Source organism: Lissotriton vulgaris, chromosome 2_1, assembly GCF_964263255.1.
Source record: "Lissotriton vulgaris chromosome 2_1, aLisVul1.2, whole genome shotgun sequence".
NCBI lineage: Eukaryota > Metazoa > Chordata > Amphibia > Caudata > Salamandridae > Lissotriton > Lissotriton vulgaris.
The window spans coordinates 471,951,210-471,974,401 of NC_141687.1; the positions used below are offsets into that span (position 1 = coordinate 471,951,210).

At 44.2% G+C, this 23,192-nt stretch overlaps 1 protein-coding gene across 1 annotated transcript in view; it reads right to left on the bottom strand.

Annotated features, from left to right (window-relative positions):
- The window catches only part of STAT4 (signal transducer and activator of transcription 4), an 836,765-nt gene that overhangs the window by 169,054 nt on the left and 644,519 nt on the right, over positions 1-23,192 (bottom strand). Inside the window, exon 18 of the mRNA XM_086955386.1 lies at positions 14,369-14,421. Coding sequence (XP_086811512.1) covers positions 14,369-14,421 — 53 coding nt within the window. The remainder of the gene's footprint in view (positions 1-14,368; positions 14,422-23,192) is intronic.

Sequence of the window (23,192 nt, forward strand, 5' to 3'; positions counted from 1 at the left end):
TTACTAAAGCAGGGTGGAGAGCCAAGATATACCGCCTTTTCGACTTGTGTAGGTGAATGAGGGTTTTTTATCGGTATACTACGGGAACTTTGCAAAGGCTGGTTACTCAGGTCAAGTGATCCATTCTCATTTGATTTTGAATGTCTGCAAGGAAGAATAAAAGACTGAGGCAAATCAGCAAACAAAACAACCAAATTCATTTGGACACTGCCCTAAGATTACAATAAAGGTCAACAGTTACCCTATGACCTCTATCATAGGCAGTGATACATTGATTAACATTATGCCCGTCATCAAGTTCAATAGCCTGTCTTCTGTGCCATCCCTCACTCCATCGAACATGAAGGTATTCATGTGGGCTGCTTCTAAACCATTGCAGAGTCAAGGATCCTTCACAGCCACAATGCAACATACAGCAGTGCCAATTCACATTCTTCAGGGAACACCGTCCAGTGCTTGCCTACTCAGCTTTAACACTGCGGCTGACATGGAACTGATATCACTTCCACACTCAATCTGAAATTGTGTGTCAGATTCTGTCATTCTTTCATGGCCTAGGGATGCTCAAGACAATGAGAGTGCGACTTTTCATCAATTAGGACATTCGCCCCTTTGCCCAGCGGCACTGCAGAGTTGCATTTCACCTGCAAGAAGCTGTTGAGAAAGTACAAGAAATGCTGTTGAAGTATGACATCAATGAGCATTCCACCGGTCGTACGCCTTGGGTTTTGCCGATAGTGGTGCTGCCAAAAAAGGACAGTAGACGTGAAGTGCACATCTTGGTTGATATGGGCCAGGCCAACAAAGCAATCGAGAGAGAAAGACATCCTAGTCCACACATAGAGTACATGATCATGCAGTCTTCTCCTGTTTTGACCTGAACAAGGTATAACATCAACTCGAGTTGTGTGAGAACTGTAGGTACATCCCAACTTTATTGACTCATGTTGGTTCGTTCAGATACAAAAGGTTGTGCTTTGGAGTGCTGTCAGCTGCATAAATATTTCAGTATGTTCAACATCAAAGAATTCAACCTGTCATGCATACTTTTAATTACAGTATTGTCATACTGGTATTTGGGGCAATGCAAAAGGAGCATGCCAAGGTTCTTACATAAGTGTGCCAATTACTTGCTGATGGAGGTCTCAATCTGAATGCAGCAAAGTGTGAGTTTCACAAGACTAAACTTAAAATCTTTGGGCACATATTCTTTGAAGGGGTAATGACTCCTGACCCAGAAAAAGTGCAAGCTCTGTCAGCTACTTGCATCCCACAAGATGTCAATATGCTGTGATCCTTAAGTATGACCAGTGATTTCTCAAGGTACATTCATGACTTTGCTACTGTGAGTGCCCCATAGAGAGACTTTACAAACAGTGGTCTGCAGAATGTGAACAAAGCTTTAAAAGAATAAAATATGCAATTGAGAATGTAACAAGATGGCCTATTTTGACCCTAAGTTACATACTCACATCACATTAGATGTGAGCCTGGTGGGACTAGGGGCAATCCTTGCTGAACAAAATGGTTATCCAAGTGCTCAGAGACACATTGTGTCCTATGCCAGTCGAAGCCTGTCTGACAAAGAAAGTGCCTATTCTCAACCGGAGAAGGAGAGTCTGGCTGTAGTGTAGGTCTGTGAAAATGTTCATGTGTTTCTATACAGAAAAGATTTCACTATCATTACAGACCAATAAGCTGCTCACTATTTTTGGAAACACGAATGCCAAGATGCTGCCACGCATTGAGAGCTGGGGGCTGCAACTTCAAGAGTACGACTATGCAATTGTACACAAGCTGGGTAAAGATCAGAATCCTGCTGATTAATTTTCACGAGCACCACTAGATGGTCACAGTTCAACATCCAAAACAACTGAGGAGTACATTAACATCATTGTGATGTCCAGCACGCCAGCAGTCCTATATATTATCAGATTATTGGTGCTAACAATGCCAATAAAAAATGATTATCCTCAAAGACATAATTTCAACTCAATTATGGAAGATTGCTCGACCTTTTGCTGATGATATTGATTTCTAAATATTCAAAAATGTCCAGGATGAACAGGGAAGGTTTTGTATTGAGAGGCCCGAAAATTGTCATACCTGAGAGCCTAAGACAGCAAGTCATTGTACTAGCCCATTAAAGACATCATGGTATTGTAGCCACCACAAGAGCCCTGAGACCAAGTGTGATTCCTGAGGCTAGATGAGCGAATTGAGGAGGAACTAAAAGAGTGCTATCTTTACAACTGACTTTTCAGCCAAAGTGACGCAGAATCCATTGCCAATATCTGACCTTCCTGCCCAGGTTTGAGTAAGAGTTGTAGTTGATTTCTTAGCGCCCTTAGGAAATGAACATCATCTTATGCTAGTCATTGATGAGAATTCATGTTTTTCTTTAGTAGAGGAGTACACCTCCGTGGCCGCAAGCCAATGGTGTTGCAGAACAATTCATGAGTACTATCAAAAGGGTAACTTGATGAGCATAGATGGAGGGGAACGAGCCCTTTGTGCCTATTGTTCAACTCCTTACTCCACAACTGGTGAGAGTCCTGACAACTTGATATTTGGGAGAGCCTTCAGAACTAAACTGCCACAGTGGACAGTAGACTAATCTTTGAATGTTGATAAGGTTCAAGTCACAGACACTCTCGAAGTGCAAAATGAAAACATATGCCGATCTGTGTTGAAGCGGTACAAAAGGGGGTGATGATGGACGGAGCATCTGAATCAATTAAACACTCACACCCAGTCAAAAGATCTGGGTTTAATCCATCACCGTTCTTTAGCCCACTCTGCCACCCCAGTTCAGACATGGCTATATGCAAATCAGTCTGACCCTGTGTCTCATGGGAATAGTCCAGCCCGAACTGCCAAGCCATGTCTTCCCTGGACCGGAAACATGCTGGATTCAAGCAAGCCGGGCTGAAGACGGCTGGAATGCCAGAAACTGGTCCTCGGAAGCTTGTTTCCGGTCCAGGGAAGACATGGCTTGGCAGTTCGGGCTGGACTGTTCCCATGAGGCACAGGGTCAGACTGATTTGCATATAGCCATGTCTGAACTGGGGTGGCAGAGTGGGTTAAAGAACGGTGATGGATTAAACCCAGATCTTTTGACTGGGTGTGAGTGTTTGATTGATTCAGATGCTCCGTCCATCACCACCCCCTTTTGTACCGCTTTTGGCCGCCATAAGTGTGGCAGGGTATGCTCAGACGTGAGTCTCTTGCTCACTTTGTCACTGGATTCAAGCAAGCCGGGCTGAAGACGGCTGGAATGCCAGAAACCGGTCCTCGGAAGCTTGTTTCTGGTCCAGGGAAGACATGGCTTGGCAGTTCGGGTTGGACTGTTCCCATGAGGCACAGGGTCAGACTGATTTGCATATATCCATGTCTCAACTGGGGTGGCAGAGTGGGATAAAGAACGGTGATGGATTAAACCCAGATCTTTTGACTGGGTGTGAGTGTTTGATTGATTCAGATGCTCCGTCCATCACCACCCCCTTTTGTACCGATCTGTGTTGAAGAGCTCAGTAAACAGTCTTCGATAAAGTTGCCTAGGCCCTGGTCAAGCAGAAATGAAAGCGGAAAACAGACACTCCATTTGCTGTCAATCCTATGAGGGTTGTGACGTGCAAAAGTCACATGGTGACGGTGCATCATCCCAGAAAGTCCATCACACACGACTTGTCACACTTTGAGCACCTATTTCGACAGTTGTCGTCTCCTGCAATTATGAATAAGGCGATCCCCTTGATGCACAGAGTGCATCTCAACCACCTCATACCACTAAATCTGGCCAACTGGTACAAGCGCCTCGATGACGTATTGAAGAAATGTAATGTAACTGTTGTTCATACTTTTTATTTAACAAAAGGAGGGGATGTAGTGTTGTAAGACTATGTCCGCTAGGACCCCTGCAGGTCTGGGTGAATTCAACAGAGTATTTACGTAACTAGCTAGGAGGTGTTAAGGTGTGGTTATTAATGGTTAGATGTAATCAGAGTGCAGTGTGTGAGCGTATGCTGAGGAATAAAGACATATGTGACAGAAATAAAGGTCTGTTTGTTGTATCTAAGTATCTTTATAGTTGGGATATTGAGGATCCATTGATTTAGTGTTATGGTATTTCTTTGTTGTTGTTTGTTAAAGGAGAGAGTGACTTGGACTGGCGAGTGATCTGACGTGCCACGTGCATGGCATCGGGCTTCTCTGTATTTACCTATGTCTGCTCTGTGTGTCAAGATATATTCTATTCAGGACTGGCTGTCATGTGCCCCTGGGAAAAAGATGAAATAAGGCAACTGCAGATTGAAGTGGTGCCATACATCTGTCGGACCCATAGCATTGAACAATTCAGAGAGTGGTGTGGAGTTTCGGCCCGCGGTGCGGGAAGGCTGCCTATCAATTTGGTCTTTGAGGGCCACATTGAAGTCTCCACTTTCGACAAGAGTGCTGTGTATTAGCTCCAGCATCAGTTTTCCTAGATCCCTGAGGGCCGATTTATGAAGTGCAGAAGGTATATGTTGATATGACATTAATTGGTCACCCTTCCCAGCTTGCTTCTAGGGTGGTTAATCGACCCTGCTGGTCTGCCCACTTCCGGTGCGTAATTAGTAGAAGGTTTTTACGGATTATTACCCCTGTCCCTCTGGAACCATTTGTAAAGCAGGCATGTACCTCCAATTTATATCCCCATCTATTTAGTGCCCTGCAGTTGTTGCATACTATATGGGTTTTATTGCAATAGTACTATGTCTGGGGCTAGTCTCTTAAGGTATTGCAGTACTATTCCCCCTTTTCAACCTATCTCCAAGCCCATTGATATTCCATGTGAGGATCTTAAGTGTGGTTTCCTTGAGTCCTGTTGACATTATTCTAGCTGTAGTTTTTGACAGTGACCATTATCTGCCGTGTCTGGTGTCTTTTCGGGTGGGTTGGGTCTGTGTGTGTTGTTTTGCATGATGCCTGTGAGTTTACCACTGAAAAGACCTGCCCGACTGAGGCAGATGTGTGCGGTTGTAAGTATCTGTGTGAACATTTTGATGAAATCAGGTGCATATTGTGAGACCTGTAACACTTGAGATTTAAAACTAACCCCACCCAACCCAAACAATCCCTCTTTACTGCTAACGGGCTTTAAACTATCCACCACCCCTACTTTGCAGGGTGCCTGTCACCCCCCAAAAAAAGAAGCTGTGGTCCTTGACCAGGCTATGCCCTCCCCAATCCCACTCAAAGCCTATTCAGTTCAATAGTACCGCAAAGTTCTGTTCATCAACTTCACATCGAATTTCCCTCAGTTGAGTCCATCCAATGCATCTCCTCCCGCCATGACTCAGCACACCGGGAGAGGCAGTGCATGGGCCCATTCCACCCGCAGCACAGCAGAGTGTGGTAGTTCAGGACTGGAAAAGGTTCCAGATTCATTTTACTTCAGTGATTATTTAGCCTTAGATGCTTACACAGCCAAAAATGTCTTCTCTTCCTTAACTTCAGATTCTTCCGCGCCCTGATCTGTGTTGTTACAATGCACAATAGAAGGAAAAACCTGGATGCAGTAAAAAAAAAAAACTTCCACCAATGAGGCCAATCAACAGGATGAGAAGATGAAATTTGAAGAAAGAAGTAGGACACATAGGAAAAATAGCAATTCCAAAGAGTGTGAAACAGGCAAATAAGCATAAGTGAAAAGTGAGTTAGAATTTGTCTAGTCACCTTTTTATGGTCCAAAACAGAAAGTAAACCAGTGGAAAGAAACAAGAAATGATAAGCTGCCATCTTACCGCGGGCAATTAAACAAATAATTAAGTAAATATGGTATGGACTACTACATTTTGAAGCCCTAATCTTCCATGCCTGAAGAGTTACATAGAGAGTGCAGGCAACAACAACCCCAGGGCTACTGAAATGTTCCTGCAAGGAAGCAAATTTGCCCAGGACACACACTGTGCACAGCAGTGCAGCCTCAAACCAGAAAGATGCTGGATGGCAAAGCAATGGTGCCTTCAGTGATGTAAAATATGCTAAACTATCCCCACTTGTTGCCTTGCAGATTGCCAGGACAGGGGCCAGTACCCATCCTGGAAATAGGTAGGGGATTGCCTCTACAGATCCTTAGATGTTTGATGTTTGATGTTTGTGTGTTTTTATATAGCGCACGCACACTCCATGAAGCATCTTGGCGCTGTGACTTCATTACTAATAGATTGTCAGAAAGTTATTAACTGAGCTTTAGGATGTTATTTAGACAAGGGTTTTGCACCTTGATTCGGAGCTCAGGGATATCTAAAGGATTTTGGGGGCCCTGGGCCAAACATATTTTGGGGGCCTCTGTTCCGAACAGCTTTGAATTTATGATCCATTTGAGCCCCTGTTTCCCACGTAGTTTTCGCTTCCTCAGCTGCATTAGCAATCCAGTTTGCATCATAGGCATTAGCCTATATATTCCCGATGTAAACGGACGCGCGCAGCTGACATCAGTAGGATTTAGTGTTTCCTGCCCTGTTACTAGGTTTTTAATACTTTTTAAATTGTATATGTGTGGCTGAATTACTCTGTGCGAGCACTTTACTTGATTTTCTTGCATATACCTCCTTAGCTGCTCTGATTCCCATCTCACTTTTCCTCCAGTCCTGGTCCGCCGCGGCTGCTACGCCGATTGTGAAGACACAACAAACTAAATGTCCTAGAATCATGGAGTATGCGTTGTTCCGTTCAAAGTCAATCAATATGTTTAATTGCTGCAGCCATAACACATTTTGTCAAACTGGATCCTGAGCAATACTATCTGGAGTTATCAATGACTTATTGAATAGTCTGAAACCAAACCTGGGATCATGCATTTAGATTTTGACATTGAACACAATTGTTTGAGTTATTCTTCTAGGGATCATGAACTCCAACTGCAATTATTCTGACAGCTATATGGGAAGTGATTGCTTATTGTGAGGGGGAAACATACAGTACTAATGAATGTGCGGTAAATATATTACAGTTTATGAACGTATTACATTGAGAATCGTTTTGATCACGGATTTTATTTACGAAACACAGAAAGGAGTTTTCCATTAAGAAAAGTGTATAATAGGTTATTCCTGCACATATAATAGCTGTCTGTTTGTATGTATATCTACGAAGTCCCAGAGTTTCAACCAGCTATAGAGAGTACGAAATACACAGTGTCGTAAAGTATACCATACATTACATTAAGAAACTGGTGAGCTGGAATCAAGATGTTTGAATGCAAGATGTATTTTTCGTTTGGGCTAGCATTGATTTTGCAGTATTGATTACAGAGTATCCAGGCCCAGACATTTTTAATGGAAGAGAGACAGTATTTTGCAATATTTCACAATATGTAGTTAGTCTATGACTGCCTGCCACTAGTCTTCTGTGAACCTGGATTGTAGCATTGCCTGATTCATCAGGAAGCATGAGACTCTAGTTTCATGGCTTATCTTGGCACGAGACCTACTAGAATCAGTGGGAATGGGAAATTCCTCAACAGTTATTAAATGAGGAGAGAAGGTGTGTGACATCAGGGAATCTAGAAAATCCCATATTTATTTATTTTATTGCCGTGTTAATGTCGTCAGGCTTTGACCCACTGAAACACTGCGAGTTGTGACACTTATGACCTCTCCTAATTTTGTAAACGTCATCTTGATAAAAAAAAACAACACAATGTGACTGTCAAGCAGCCAGAACTGAGAGCAGCGTACTCCCACAGAAATACGAGACTCATATTAATCAACGTGTTCACACTAACCAATCATTTTTTACTATCTTGGGCTCAACTATAGGTTGAGATTTTTATCCAGCTAAGATGTGCACGCATACACAAAAAGGGAATATGTTGGTAGTTCTGAGTCTCTATGCATGGACCTCCTGACGTTTCTAGGTTTGTTGCCGTTAGGCTTGCTCTGGTGAGATTAAGATTCCATATTGATGTATCTTGTATCCTTGGCCCAAATCGGAGAAAGGCATGAGGAAATGATTCCAAATTCCTCAAGTATTCCCTAATGCAATCCTGGAAGCTGACTGCACATACACAGGGGTGTAAATCCTTGACAAGAAAACAGTTTTTCTGTTGGTCGTAAAAAGAAGCTTAGAAACAATTGCTGATCTTTTTAGAGCCAGATGGTAGCGAACAATAGACCAAGACCAAACAAGCAGACTTGCTGGGGGTCGCAGTGGAGTCTGGGCTAGATGTACGTAATAGCAAATTACCGAATGGTAAATACCGAATTTTACCGATTCGGTATTTACTAATCGGTAATTGCTATGTAGGAAAAAAAAAATTGGTAAAAATACCGAATCGGTAAGATTCGGTAATTACCGATTCGGTAATTACCGAATCAGTATTTGCCATTGATTCCTATGGGCCTTGAAGCCCATAGGATTCAATAGCAAATACCGATTCGGTAATTACCAAATCTGTAAAAATACTGAATTTCCAAGGGGGACAGGGTGTCACTTTGACACCCTGTTGCACCCCTGTTTCTGGCTTGTGTGCCCTTAGGGCATGTATGTGTGTCACATGGCACACATGGCACACACATACATGCCCTAAGGGCATGTATGTGTGTCACATGGCACAGGTGTACAGGTGTACATGCACAGGTGTACATGCACAGATGTGCATGTACACAGAAATTCATAATTTACCACCCAATAGTATTGGGAGGTAAATAACGAATTTCTAAGGGCCTGTGGCACTGTAAACTGTGCTACCTACATATTGGATTACAGAATCGGTATATTTACCGATTCAGTATTTTACCGAATCGGTAAATTTACTGAATCGGTAAATATACCAATTCTGGCCTAGATGTAGGTAATAGCAAATTACCGAATGGTAAATACCGAATTTTACCAGATTCGGTATTTACTAATCGATAATTGCTATGTAGGAAAAAAAATCGGTAAAAAATACCGAATCTGTAAGATTCGGTAATTACCGATTCGGTAATTACCGAATCAGTATTTGCCATTGATTCCTATGGGCCTTGAAGCCCATAGGATTCAATAGCAAATACCGATTCGGTAATTACCAAATCGGTAAAAATACCGAATGTCCAAGGGGGACAGGGTGTCACTTTGACACCCTGTTGCACCCCTGTTTCTGGCTTGTGTGCCCTTAGGGCATGTATGTGTGTCCCATGGCACACATGGCACACACATACACGCCCTAAGGGCATGTATGTGTGTCACATGGCACAGGTGTACAGGTGTACATGCACAGGTGTACATGCACAGATGTGCATGTACACAGAAATTCATAATTTACCACCCAATAGTATTGGGTGGTAAATAACAAATTTCTAAGGGCCTGTGGCACTGCAAACTGTGCCACCTACATATTGAATTACAGAATCGGTATATTTACCGATTCAGTATTTTACCGAATCGGTAAATTTACAGAATCGGTAAATATACCAATTCTGGCCTAGATGTAGGTCATAGCAAATTACCGAATGGTAAATACTGAATTTTACCGATTCGGTATTTACTAATCGGTAATTGCTATGTAGGAAAAAAAATCGGTAAAAATACCGAATCGGTAAGATTCGGTAATTACCGATTCGGTAATTACCGAATCAGTATTTGCCATTGATTCCTATGGGCCTTGAAGCCCATAGGATTCAATAGCAAATACCGATTCGGTAATTACCAAATCGGTAAAAATACCGAATGTCCAAGGGGGACAGGGTGTCACTTTGACACCCTGTTGCACCCCTGTTTCTGGCTTGTGTGCCCTTAGGGCATGTATGTGTGTCCCATGGCACACATGGCACACACATACACGCCCTAAGGGCATGTATGTGTGTCACATGGCACAGGTGTACAGGTGTACATGCACAGGTGTACATGCACAGATGTGCATGTACACAGAAATTCATAATTTACCACCCAATAGTATTGGGTGGTAAATAACAAATTTCTAAGGGCCTGTGGCACTGCAAACTGTGCCACCTACATATTGAATTACAGAATCGGTATATTTACCGATTCAGTATTTTACCGAATCGGTAAATTTACTGAATCGGTAAATATACCAATTCTGGCCTAGATGTAGGTCATAGCAAATTACCGAATGGTAAATACCGAATTTTACCGATTCGGTATTTACTAATCGGTAATTGCTATGTAGGAAAAAAAAAATTGGTAAAAATACCGAATCGGTAAGATTCGGTAATTACCGATTCGGTAATTACCGAATCAGTATTTGCCATTGATTCCTATGGGCCTTGAAGCCCATAGGATTCAATAGCAAATACCGATTCGGTAATTACCAAATCTGTAAAAATACTGAATTTCCAAGGGGTACAGGGTGTCACTTTGACACCCTGTTGCACCCCTGTTTCTGGCTTGTGTGCCCTTAGGGCATGTATGTGTGTCACATGGCACACATGGCACACACATACATGCCCTAAGGGCATGTATGTGTGTCACATGGCACAGGTGTACAGGTGTACATGCACAGGTGTACATGCACAGATATGCATGTACACAGAAATTCATAATTTACCACCCAATAGTATTGGGTGGTAAATAACGAATTTCTAAGGGCCTGTGTCACTGTAAACTGTTCCACCTACATATTGAATTACAGAATCGGTATATTTACCGATTCGGTATTTTACAGAATCGGTAAATTTACTGAATCGGTAAATACACCGATTCTGGCCTAGATGTAGGTAATAGCAAATTACCGAATGGTAAATACCGAATTTTACCGTTTCGGTATTTACTATTCGGTAATTGCTATGTAGGTAAAAAATTCGGTAAAAATACCATATTGGTAATTACCGAATCGGTATTTGCCATTGATTCCTATGGGCCTTGAAGCCCATAGGATTCAATAGCAAATACCGATTCGGTAATTACCGAATCGGTAAAATTACCGATTTTACCAGGGGGACAGGGTGTCACTTTGACACCCTGTTGCACCCCTGTTACTGGCTTGTGTGCCATGTGACACACATACATGCCCTTAGGGCATATCTGTGTGCCACATGGCACAGGTGTACATGCACAGATGTGCATGTACACTGTAATTCGTTATTTACCATGTAATAGCATTTCATGGTAAATAACGAATCGGTAATGGCCTGTGGCACTGTTTCCAGTGCCACCTACATCTGTATTTACCGATTCGGTAAATTTACCAATTCGGTATTTTACAGAATCAGTACATTTACCGCATCGGTAAATATACCGATTCTGTATGTTTTAAGGCCCCTACATCTCCATTAGCAAATACCGGTCGGTAACGGCCGAACTCGGCCGTTACCGACCAGTATTTGCCGACCTACATCTGGCCCAGAGTCTGAGGAAATCAAATTGGTAAATGCCTTATGGAAAAAGGCCTTCTTGTGAAAAGCCACAGCACATTTTCTAGAGGATTTATTTTCTGCGGGTAGTGTAAATAAGTGCACCTCCATTTACAATTGATAAAGGACATACATGACCAGGCCGCATGTGCCTTTCAAGCTATGCCTTCCACCACATTGTCTGCTGTCTAGGAGGAACCAGAAACTGACTGGCTAAAATAAGGACATCTATCACCACAGTCCTTCTCAATCGAGACAGGTTTGCTTTTCGTTTTTACGCCTGGATTGATACCTCAGCTGTCACTTGACCCCAGACCACCACAAAAACAGCTTATGAAGCAGTGCTAAGAGAGAGGCTTTGTCTCGACCAACATGTTGCTCTTTTCGAAAAGCTTTCCAATGGGCAGACAGTGTTTGGATTCCGTTAAAACAAAGGGTTCTTGGACTGCACTTTTTGCCTTTTAGGAAAACGTTTGTTCCATACAGTATACATGAGTTGCTCATAGTGACAAGCCAGTGAACAATGCTAAAGGCTGATTGGTTTATTGGGAAATGTTTAATCTGTTAATTGTGAAAATATAAAAAGCTACAAAAAAAGCAGAAGACCTGACATATGTATTGCAAAAAACATGTTACAGTTGTTATAATATGTGCTAAAGTCACGAGGCATGCATTATGTCATATGGATGCTAGAAGACTGTTATAGCAGGCAACAGGTTTTGTGTTAACTACCCCTTAAACAAACCCAGTGGGTAGACAATTTGGCCTGTAATGAGAAATCCTTGCTGGGTTCCCCTAGTAGAGGTTCTATATGTTTGTGCAAAATTATTTCATAATTCTAGTTTTATCACCGTATGACTGATGGCTGCCTCGAGTAAGCTTATGCTCAATACAGTAGGCTTGAATTGGTTATGGAGACAAGACACAAATAAAAGTTATAAGTCTGATTCAATAATTGGGAAGATGTATACCTATGTCAGATGTAATTGGTCTGATCTGTTTATTATGAAAAGTGACAACGAAGGAAGTAGGTGTGACATACTTATTGTAAAAGGTATATGTTAAAGGCAATAGAACTTTAAGGGTGGATTGAGATTACACAGTGTTAAAGCCCATAGACAGGTATTTTGCTACATGGAGCATCACAGATTACTGTTAGAAAGTTTTTATTGTTTGTTACCCCCTCTGAAAAAAGCAGTGTTAAAATATTTGCATTGTGATAATCTTTGCAGGGCCTTCTCATGAGGGATTATATTTTGTTTTGCCGACTGTAATTGTGTACATATTTGCAATTCACTGCATAGATTTTAGTTGTATGTGTATTAAGGTGCTTTTTTGGGCCTGGCCTAACAGCTTTGCCTATCTGTAAGGCTCTTGTAATTAAACACAATAATACAATGCACACAAACATACACATACATACATATGTCCGCACCACCACCATGGCTATTGCCATGGTCATAATCAGGTCCTATGTATTTTGGTTGCAGTGCATACTATAGAGGTATCACTCTGAATCAGGTAGTTAAGGCAGGCTAATTAGTTGTGCACAGTGCATATAACGATGTGTGCAGTCATTATGCCAAAAGAAGTTACATGTTGAGGTCACAGCTCATAATAGGGCAGTCAAAACAAACTACTTGTAAAGGGAGGGCTCCGGCCAAGTTGGCTAATAGGAAATGGGCGTGGTAGGCTGTCTTACCCATCAAGGGTTGAATCCCGGTATTCTAATGCATCTGATGTTTGGACGATATTCAGTTTGAGCACTATTTTTAAAGGGGAAGTGATTGTTAGTCCCTCTACAGTTTTGTTAGCAGTGCCCGGAGATATCTTAGAGTGTTGTTTTGGTCGCTATCTTGGCGTGTGGTGAGCTTGTGTATGTGATAATGAACCCTAGGTGATTTTGTCAGTTCGGGAAACATAAGAAATCAAACTAATTTGATATCAGTTGACAAGGATATCTGTAGATATTAAAATTATGTGAGAGCTAGATACTGGTGAGGATGAGAATAACATTAAAAAGAAATGAGAAAGAAGTAAAAAAGCATTTTTAAAATCTTGAGATTACACTGACTAACACTGGGACATTTAAAAAAAATTGTCTCACTTTGAATTCAGAGAAAGAAAAGAAAACGGACACCCTCAGAAAACAGCATCTAAAATGTGATCTCAGTCTTTGAATGCACAGCAAATGTGACGAGATAAGAACAAAATATACAGGCTTGTTTACAGAATTGGAGCTTGGAGCAACTGAAAACTTGAGTGCTCAAAAAGGCACCCTAGGAAAACAGCATTTGATATTGATATTATTTGTAAAGTGCATCAAATGTCCAAGGGCGTCTTGGCGCTGGAATATACAAGATAAGCAACAAAGGAAGAATATAAAAAACAATAGATTAAGTAAAGCATAGATTAATATTGTTGCACAAAGAGCCAACATTTCAGTTGTTTCCGGAAACATGTCAAATTAGGCTGTTGTGTTCTCAGTCTTTGATTGCACAGCAAATGTGTTGAGATAAGAACAAGATTTACAGGCTTGCTTACAGAAATAGAGCTTAGAGAGGCTGAAAACACGAGCGTTCCTGTAAAAGAAAAAAAAAGTTTCCAAAACAGTTCCTAAAAGGGGAGCAGTGGATGGATAGTAGTAATTGGTACATGCTCTTGGAGAGGGCTAAATGCAGGAAGAGGCATGATGCATGCACGCCATGGACAATTGGGGAGAACAAATATGAGAGCAGCAATGGAGCCAGCAATGGGCAGCCTATGGGCAGGCCGAAGCCCACAAAGTGTATACAACATCTCTCAAAGATACAGCACAAGTAACTGTCTAGTTGAGACCTAAAAAGGTAAAAAAGCGAAGTGGAAGTGATAATGTGAATGTAGAGTGCAGTGTATAAGATGGTTAGGAGCTGGAAGAAGGTGTGAAAGTTGTTTCCTAATTTTGTGAGCCAACAACTTATTAGGAGCTTCTTAAAAATGTCACACACCTGAAACAATGGGAGGTGCAACATTTACAGTATGGAGCTTACCTTGCAAAACCTGCCCCAGGAAACCGAAGCCTCATTGTAGCTCACTTGCTGCCCTAGAATTAAATGACAGCAGATTATTAACTAGTATGTATTGCCATGTCGCCAAACAGTATAATTATCTGGTATTTTGTGAGTGCTCGCGTTTCATTTTGTTTGCAGGCATGCAAGGCCTTCTGTGGCACAGCTTTCTACTAGCAGGCAACATTCATGATTGTGGTAATGCCGCTATAGCAAAGTGCCCCTTATTTTGCATGGTTACCCCCCGCATTTTGCCTGACATCTGATGCAACCTGACTTGATGTGCCCTGGGTCCCTGCCATCAAGTTCCCAGGGCCTGCGTTCTTTCCCAAGATTGTACCTTTGTACCCACAATTGGCACATCTCTGGCCACAGGTAAGCCTCTTGTAAAAGGTACCAAAGGCACTGTGACCAGGGAAGGCCTCAATGGGCTGCATCACCTATTCTGCCACTCTCAGAGGTCTTTTACTTTAACAACCACACACTGCCATTGCAGGCTCCATGTTTTGGTGCAGAGAAAAGTGAAGAGTCAACATGGCAGATGCCCCTGTGTGCCATGCCTGTAACCCACTACCTTAGGCCTAAGGTGAGGGTACAGTGACATAAGCTCTGTACCCCTACAGTGTCTAAGCCCATTCTTAGACAGTGTAAGAGTAGTAAAGCCATAAAGAGTATATGGTCTGAGAGTTGGTCATTACAAACTCCACAGCTATATATTGGCTTTACTAAAAACTGGGGAGGTTGGTAGCAAACTTCTCACCACATTAAACACACCCTGATGCTAGTGTTGGATTTAATGTAAAATGCACTCAAAATCTAGCGACCCTGGTGTGGTTCCTGAATGGCGGTCTGTCATTTGCCACCACAAGACAGGTTTCTGGACCCCTGGGTAGAGAGTCTCCACTCTCTGGGTTCAGAAACAAAGCCCATCTTGGGCAGAGGTGTCATTCCTCCTTCCACAGGATGTGATGGGTCCATGACAGGGGGAGCTTCAAAGGCCTGCCACCTTTGAAAGCTGTCCCTGCCTTTTGCTGGCCCCAGCAAATGGCTCCCATTGGTTCTGGCCACAACTTTGGGCGGGAGCATCGCCAGGAAACCCAAGCTAGGAAGAGAGGTGTGCCCACCTTTGCCAATCTCAGCCCTCAGGTGGGGGAGGTGAGGTGAAGCACACATCTCATTCCCCTCCATCTTGAATATGAGGGGACCCAGCCAATTAGGGAGAGGCTCATGCCCCCTCCCATTGGAGGGTGGCATAATAGGGGTGTACCCACCCCAAGTAAGGGACCTATTGGTCCCGACCTGCACACCCCTTTAACACCCCGAAATCTAGTATGTAGGGGCAATCCTGACCTTTGCCTTCTCAGATTTAAGGTAGAAAGTAGAAGGACCGAAGAGCCATGCTGATCCAGGAAGAAGAGTACATGAACTGCTTGCGCCCAGTCTACAACTTGCCTATCACTTGCCTAGAGAAAGAACACAGGCGAGTCCATCAGGCAGCAAACCCCTGAGCCCGGAGGACCTATCTTGCACCCCTCTTACAGACTCTGCTTCCTGTGAGCACCAGATTCGCTCAAGCAAAGACTCACCCACAGAATTTGGAAATCTGGTGACTCAGCAATTCTGCACCACTCTGCACTTGATGCCTACTGCCCAAGTTCAAGTGGCCACACAACCCAAGGAGGTCTCCCCAGCAATTCTGACCTGGGATCTGGTGATCATCAATCTCCCTCAAGCTTTGAGACGACGCCTGTAGCCTCAACCTGATAAGTCCCCTCGACCGGGACCACCCATTACTCAAAGTAATATAAAAGTAACTAAAATGTAATCTAAAAATTACTGTGTAATTTAAACTGTTTCCAAAGCATATGCAAGCCTGTAATGTTTGCAACTTCAATCCCAACTGCATTTCCTTGAACAGTCTTGCATTTGAGAATGTATTTTACTTACCTGTGCCCATTCCTGATTGGTTCTAAAATTTAACATAAGTATACCTTTTTTATACTTGCCTAATTGGTCTGGATTCTGTCCCTGAGTGTGTGTATTTAGTCCTAGATTGAGTGAATACAATAAATGCTTTAACACACCCTCTGGATAAGCCTAACTTCTTGCCCACTCTACCACAAATAGAGCTGGTAGTACTTACTTAATTTAGCCTCTGAAAAACCTCTGGGGACTCCCTCAACCCTGTTGCATTTACACACATGTATATGCTATCCATCTTGACTGTTTCTCCCTCTTTCACCATGATGATCTGCATCTAGTCTTGTGTTGCAGTTTACTTGCCTTACCTCTATTTTGATCTGCTTTATCTGAGCACCAACCACTCAAATAAGCCCAGCATCATATTTGCCAATCAATTCTTCTGAAAACCTATATATATTTTTAAAAATCTTTTATTGAATAGGCTGGATCTTTAGGGAGGTGATACATCCAATGGTTTACCGCTACCAGTTGTGAGGCCCAATAGTAAAGCGTAAGGTCTGGTAATGCTATGCCCCCAACTTTTTGTTCGCTTTTTTATTGCCAGCCTAGGGGCCTTACCTTCCCACAGCAGTGTACGGACCTCACTTTCCACTGCTGTAAAATATGCATCTGGGACACGGTTTGGGCAGTTCTGAAGAATATATAAAAAGCGCGGAAGGGCCCTCATCTTTGAGAGGGCGGCGCGGCCCACTAGGGACAAGGGCAGGTATCGCCAGTGTTTTACATCAGTTCATAGCCTGGCTAGCAGGGGCTCTAAATTATGGTTGTGAAAAAGAGCCGGATCTAACGTTAGAAATATTCCCAAATACCGGAATCCCTCTCTAGCCACTTCTATTGTACAGTTCACTGGAAGACGAGGGATCTGCCCCCAAAGAACGAACAGTACCGACTTATTCCAATTGATTGCATACCCAGAATATTTTCTGAAATTTGTAAATATGTTTAAAACAGTGTGTATGAATATGTAGGGGGAGGCAAGGTACAATAGTATGTCATCGGCATACAATGATATTCGGTCTTCCCATTTCAGCCCCCTTACCATTATGTCATGACTTATCCACGCGGCGAGAGGTTCTAATATGAGGGAAAATATCAGTGGAGACCCCTTTCGAGTACCTCTCTGTAGCGTAAACACGCTGGACGTGTAGTTATAGACTCTCACTTGCCCCTGTATATCGGTATACAACAGTTTCACCCAACCCAGAAACTTGGGGCCAAGTCCCACCAGGCTTAGAACCTCAAATAGGTATGGCTATTCTATAGAATGGGATAGAATGGAGGCATCCAACGACAGCACCACTGCATCTTGTTCCAGGAATTCTCTGTGCGCCTGCACGTTATGGAGACAACGGATATTGAGTGCTGTATTTCTCCGTGGCATAAAGCCAGATTTAGCAGGGTGACTAGGGAGGAAATGACTGCAACGAGTCGTATGGCTAGGACATTCGCTAGGATTTTAGCCTCTACGTTAATCAGCGAGATAGGCCTGTACGAGCCACAACTGTCAACAGGCTTCAGTGGCTTACGGATGACTACTATGGTAGCCAGACGCTGGTCTTTAGGCAGCTGTCCCTTCTTGTAGCTTTCATTGTACATAGCTCGCAGGTGTGGGGCTACTTGAGAGGCTGTTGCTTTTTGAAACTCGATCCCCCATCGCCTTTCCCGAGTTGATTTGACCGATGGCCCTTTGAATCTCTTCATCCGTTAGGTCATCATCAAGGGTGTCTCTATCTGATTCCGAGAGTGTTGGCAAGTCACTGTCTGAGAGGAGTAGACAAGAGTCTTCTGCTGTGTATTTGGTAAAGGGGGAGTATACCTTCTCAAAGTGATCTGCGAATGCCTCCGCTTTGTCCCTGGGGTCAGTAAGTGTCTCGCCATTTGGCAGTGCTAACCTGGGCACCAATATTGTTCCCTGTTCTCGCTTATCCAACCATGCCAGTGTTTTGCCGGCTCTGTCATCCAATTCGTACAGTCTGTATTGAATACTGCGGTGTTTAGCCATCATGTGTTCTCTAGTTTTAATTCTGTACTCTTCTTGTCTAAGTGCCAAGCGATGTTGAGTGTCATCCGATGGGCTATTCGCGTGATCTGACTCCAGTTGTAGTTCTTCTTCCACCTGAACTAATAATCGGCTCTTCTTCTGAATATACCCAGTTTTTAAAGAAAAGGCTTGCCCCTTCAGAACCACTTTATACGCTTCCCATATGGTTTGCGCCAAATTCACGAGCCCAGATTTTTTTTTGAAGTAGTTACCGGTTTGTGTGCATAATTCCTCTTTTATGTCAGTAATTTTCAGCAGCCACGGGTTGAGGATGATAGTGGTGCGTGGCTGTCGTTCCCTGTGCGTGAATGCGATCCTGACCGGGGAGTGATCTGAAATGCCTCTCGGCAGGGCTTGGGGGTGCCTAAAGTTACCTAATGAGGCAGTATATGTTAGAAAATAATCAATACGAGATAGACTTCTGTGTACATTGGAGAAATGTGTGTATTGTGTGTCAGTCGGCTGTAGTGCTCGCCCCACATCAGTCAGCCCCATCGCTGTAGTGAATTCTGCCATGAGCCCTTTTGATCTCGCTCCCGGCCGCTGTGGGTGTCTATCAATTGTATCATCCATTGTCATATTATAGTCACCTCCCAGGATTAAGGTGCCCCCGGAAAGATAATAATAATAATAATAATAATAATAAAACCATTTCTAAAGCGCTTGGTTACACTCAGCACAGTGTGTCCCCGCGCTATGATTGCTGTCAACCCCCTAAGTAGCTGATAACACAAGGCTAAGAGACATGGCAAATTCTAGCTGAAGATAATTATGTATGTGGAAAAAGGTAGGTTTTAAATTTAAGGCGAAATCTTACTTCTGATGGTTCCATACAGAGTTCAATGGGAAGCTCATTCCAGTATTTACCCGCCAAGTACCTGAATGAACAGCCTCCCATTCTAGCCTTCCGGATGCGAGGTACCCTGAACAGCATAGTTCCCAGTGATCTCAAATTACGTCTGGGACAATGAATGGTTAGAAGTTTTTGCAAATACGCTGGGCCTTTCCCTTGGGCAATGCGATGCGTAATGCACAACACTTTGAACCTAATCGGTTAGTATGTTACCAAGGTCTACCAGGGCTTCCTTGCCTAATGCTCACAGCAGGTATAGTGAAATCACATTAAGTGCTCTCCACTCCCACTTGGCCTCTAACACAGCAAATTGTCCCCCAGGGTCTGCCCACGTACGGTGCGCCATAAGAGGTGTACTTCTTTTAACCACGATACCCGTTCCTCTGGAGCCTGTGGTGTAGTCTGCGTGTAGTAGGAGTTTGTAGCCCCATCTAGTAAGGGCTTTGCTTTTATGGCTGACCAAGTGTGTCTCTTGCAGTAGTACGAGATCTGGAGATTGTCTCTTCAAGTGCTGTGGACAATTCCCATTTTGATTTTATCCCCCATCCCATTCACATTCCAGGCTAGAACAGAGAGTGACCGATCTCTGTCATCCCTCATCGTGTACCATGGTGAAAATCACAATACAGTAGTTCAATGATAATGGACAAGTTGCATTTGATACTAGCTGAACCCAAGTAACTCTCACCTGCTTGTTTCCCCCGCTGCTAAAACTGGCTAGAACAGCGGTACATTGCAATATATAGTGGTCACATTGCGAGTCTACCAAACATTGAAAGAATGAACACCCAGAACACCACCTCCCTGCCCCCCTGCCTGTGGATTTACAACTACCCACTCCCCATCTAGGCAGAGTGCCTCTCTCCCCCCGAAATACTGAAAAAATAGAGGGGTTAGTCAGCTCCCATCCCCGCTAGTTGCACATTACATCTTGCCTTTTGCGGTCTATCCATTGTCCGTACTAGTAAAGTGTCCCAGGAGTATCCCCCTCAGAGGGGTGCGAATAAAACTAAGTATGCAACAATCAAATCTCCAAGCAACCACATTTGTATGTAAGTCTTAAGACAGTCTCACCACTTATGCAATACTTGCACTTTCGTAGAACTACCGTCTGTCATTCCTCATCCCCAAGGTCTATGCGGGCTCTATCTCCTTCGCGGTTGATGGCAGCGGAGTCACCTACAGATGGATCGTCCAAGTTCCCCCTCTGTGGCCTGGGTCCTCCATTGCTATACCTTCTTTGGCCTCCACCCTGCGCCACCCCTCCAACCAGTCCCACGCTTCCTCTGGCGATGTGGAGAACCATGTCCTGCCGTCAGACTCCACTCTGAGCTTCGGCCTGCCTCCTGGCACCCTATGTGCCCTCTCTATCGAGAAGTACCGTGACAGGTTACTGGGTTGTAGGGTTAGCTGCTGGCCCCTCAGCCCACTCTGGAACACCTAATATGCGTGTGTTGTTGCGACGGGCCCGTCCTTCACATTCATCAAGTTATTGTGCCATTTTCTCCTATCTCTACTGTAGTTCAGCCACCTGCGTTTGGAGCTGGGAAGAGTCAGTCTGCAGCGCTGTCGCGACAATTTTGAGTTTCTTTACCCTTTCGTCCATTTTACGAAAGTTCGCTCTGATGAGAGATACCTCTACCTTAACTAAGTCCAGAGAGGTGCGCACTCCGCTTATGGCCGCCATGACGTTGTGGAGCGTTGATTCCGTCCAAGGTTTGGGGGCATTTTGCGCCTCTGTTTTGTCCATTTGGTGTGCTTCTCAGTCATCCCCTGTTTTATTCCAGGTGAATTTGGCAAGTTTATTTTGTGCGTTGGCCTTTGGACCCCTGCCTGTTGCCATGTGTGCGTCTTGAAGTCTTGCGAACAAATAGTAAAATCAGGGACAGCCTCGGTAATTCCCGCCGCTTACCCAGTGAGTCAAGCAATCTTGCCGTTGGCCTGTCGGGTTTCCACAGGGTCGCTGCTCTCCAGCTCCTAGTGTTCAGCTCTCCTCTCCGTCTGAGGGCAGTCACTGTGTCTGGGTACTCCACAACGATGGGGGCTTAGCAAGCTGCACTGCAATCGAGTATTCTTCACATAGATCTCTGGCTAGGCGGGATAGTGCCATCCTCTATCTCTTCTGCAACTATAGATGCGCATGGACCAGGGCTGATTCTAGGTGCTCGTCGCTGTCTTTCAGGAGGTTGCAGGCACCTCTGGCACAAATGGGGAGGAGAGAACCCCTCACACTGCGTAATGAGTGTGCCGCTTCAGGTGGTGGTGTTCCTGCACACCCTTTACCCTACGCCTGCCCTCTATCCTCTCAGTTTTATTTTGGCATCCTCTGGGACACCCTCAATGTCAGGGATTCTGCCCTCAGCTGCTGACTCAGCCTCAGCTTCTCTGCTGGTGGTGTTCTTGTGCAGCCCAGGTCTCGCCAGGATTCACCGCCCCTCATTCTGAAGCCGCAGTAAACGATCGAGTACCTGTGGGAGGGGGGTTTAACTCAAAAGGGCCGCATGTGGCTCATGGCTTCAGCCAAGTTGTTGATTGCTCGCCTTCTGTGGCGCCGGGGCCAGGTCTCCGTTCCGGTCCACACATGGAGACAATAGGGTCTTCTGGGCAGCCTCGCCAGTGTCTGCGAGTTGTTGCTTCTGCCCCTGGGTCACTCCCATCCCCCGCTCCGCAAATATTCCCTTTCCAGCAGGGCCCTGTCGAGGCCTAGCAGGTCTAGTAGGTCTTTAGAGCCGGGGCCTCGATTTGTGGCCTCCGCTCCGGGACGTCCATCCCATTACCTCCAGTCAGCTGCAGCTGTATTCAGGACCCCGCTCGCCTCTTCCGCTGGGTCAGTCACCTTCTCCGACCCTCACCTCGTCCGCAGCTTGTCTCGATGGGTCTTCGGTGTGCAGGCGCTACTGGAGTCCATACGCCACCATAGCCTGTCTGGGTGCCGCCATGTTGGTGCCTCCATCCTCGTCCGTTCGGCTCACTCTGGCATGTCATATAGGGCTCTTTTCACTGTCGCTTTGTCCGCATCTGGTCGCCCAAGTCGTGCCGCACTCTCGGAGCGAGTTTACAGCTCCCCATGGCACAGGATTGTTCAGGATAGTCGGCGGAGATGCGGGAGCTCTCTCTTAGCTAGCGACCATGCTCGTCGGCTGCTAGCCACGCCCCCCCGAAAACCTATATTAGTAAGTTTAGACACAGCCAGAAATATACACAGTTGGCATAACTACTTAACTGGTTATGGCGTTGAGCCAAAAGTTGCTGGTTCATTTTATGAAGTCTTTCTAACGAAGCACAGTTTTGACTCAATTACTAATGTTTATCCAAGTTATTGGTAACAAGGGAGTTAAACATCTGAGTAAAGGTCACTTTGTTTACAGACAACTGTAAGCTAAGCTAATAGAAAAAAAAGGTCAGGGGGCTGGCCATGTAAAATAAATTCACTGGCCTAAGAATTTTCGAGCCTGGGATCACAAAGCCAAAAAAAACTTTACATCTCCTTCTGGCAGAGTGATAAAGCAGGTGTGCATGCCCTCCCAATCTATTAAAGTTATGGTCTGACCCTCAGGAAACATTGGATATTTCCTGACAGATCAGGTGCTCTGAAAAGTTAGTAGAGTTGGAGTAGTATCAACCTAATGTCCAGACAGTGGCTGGTGTGATTGATTTTCCCGAGTCTCACTTTTCATTCGGAGGAATTGGGCTTGGACTGGAGCAGCAGGGTCAAGCCGAAGAGAGGTAAATAATTTTGTAATTCTAAAATCTTCCCACTCATATTTGCCCTGTGCCTTTTTTCTCTCTCTGCCTCTTCACCCTTCCACTTCCACTTTTTACCCTGACTTGTATCTTCTCTATCCACATTGCCTTCCTTCATTGTGAATTAAAAATGCACAGCGTGCAATATGTACTGGACCATTTCCAGCTGCTCCAAGATTAACAAA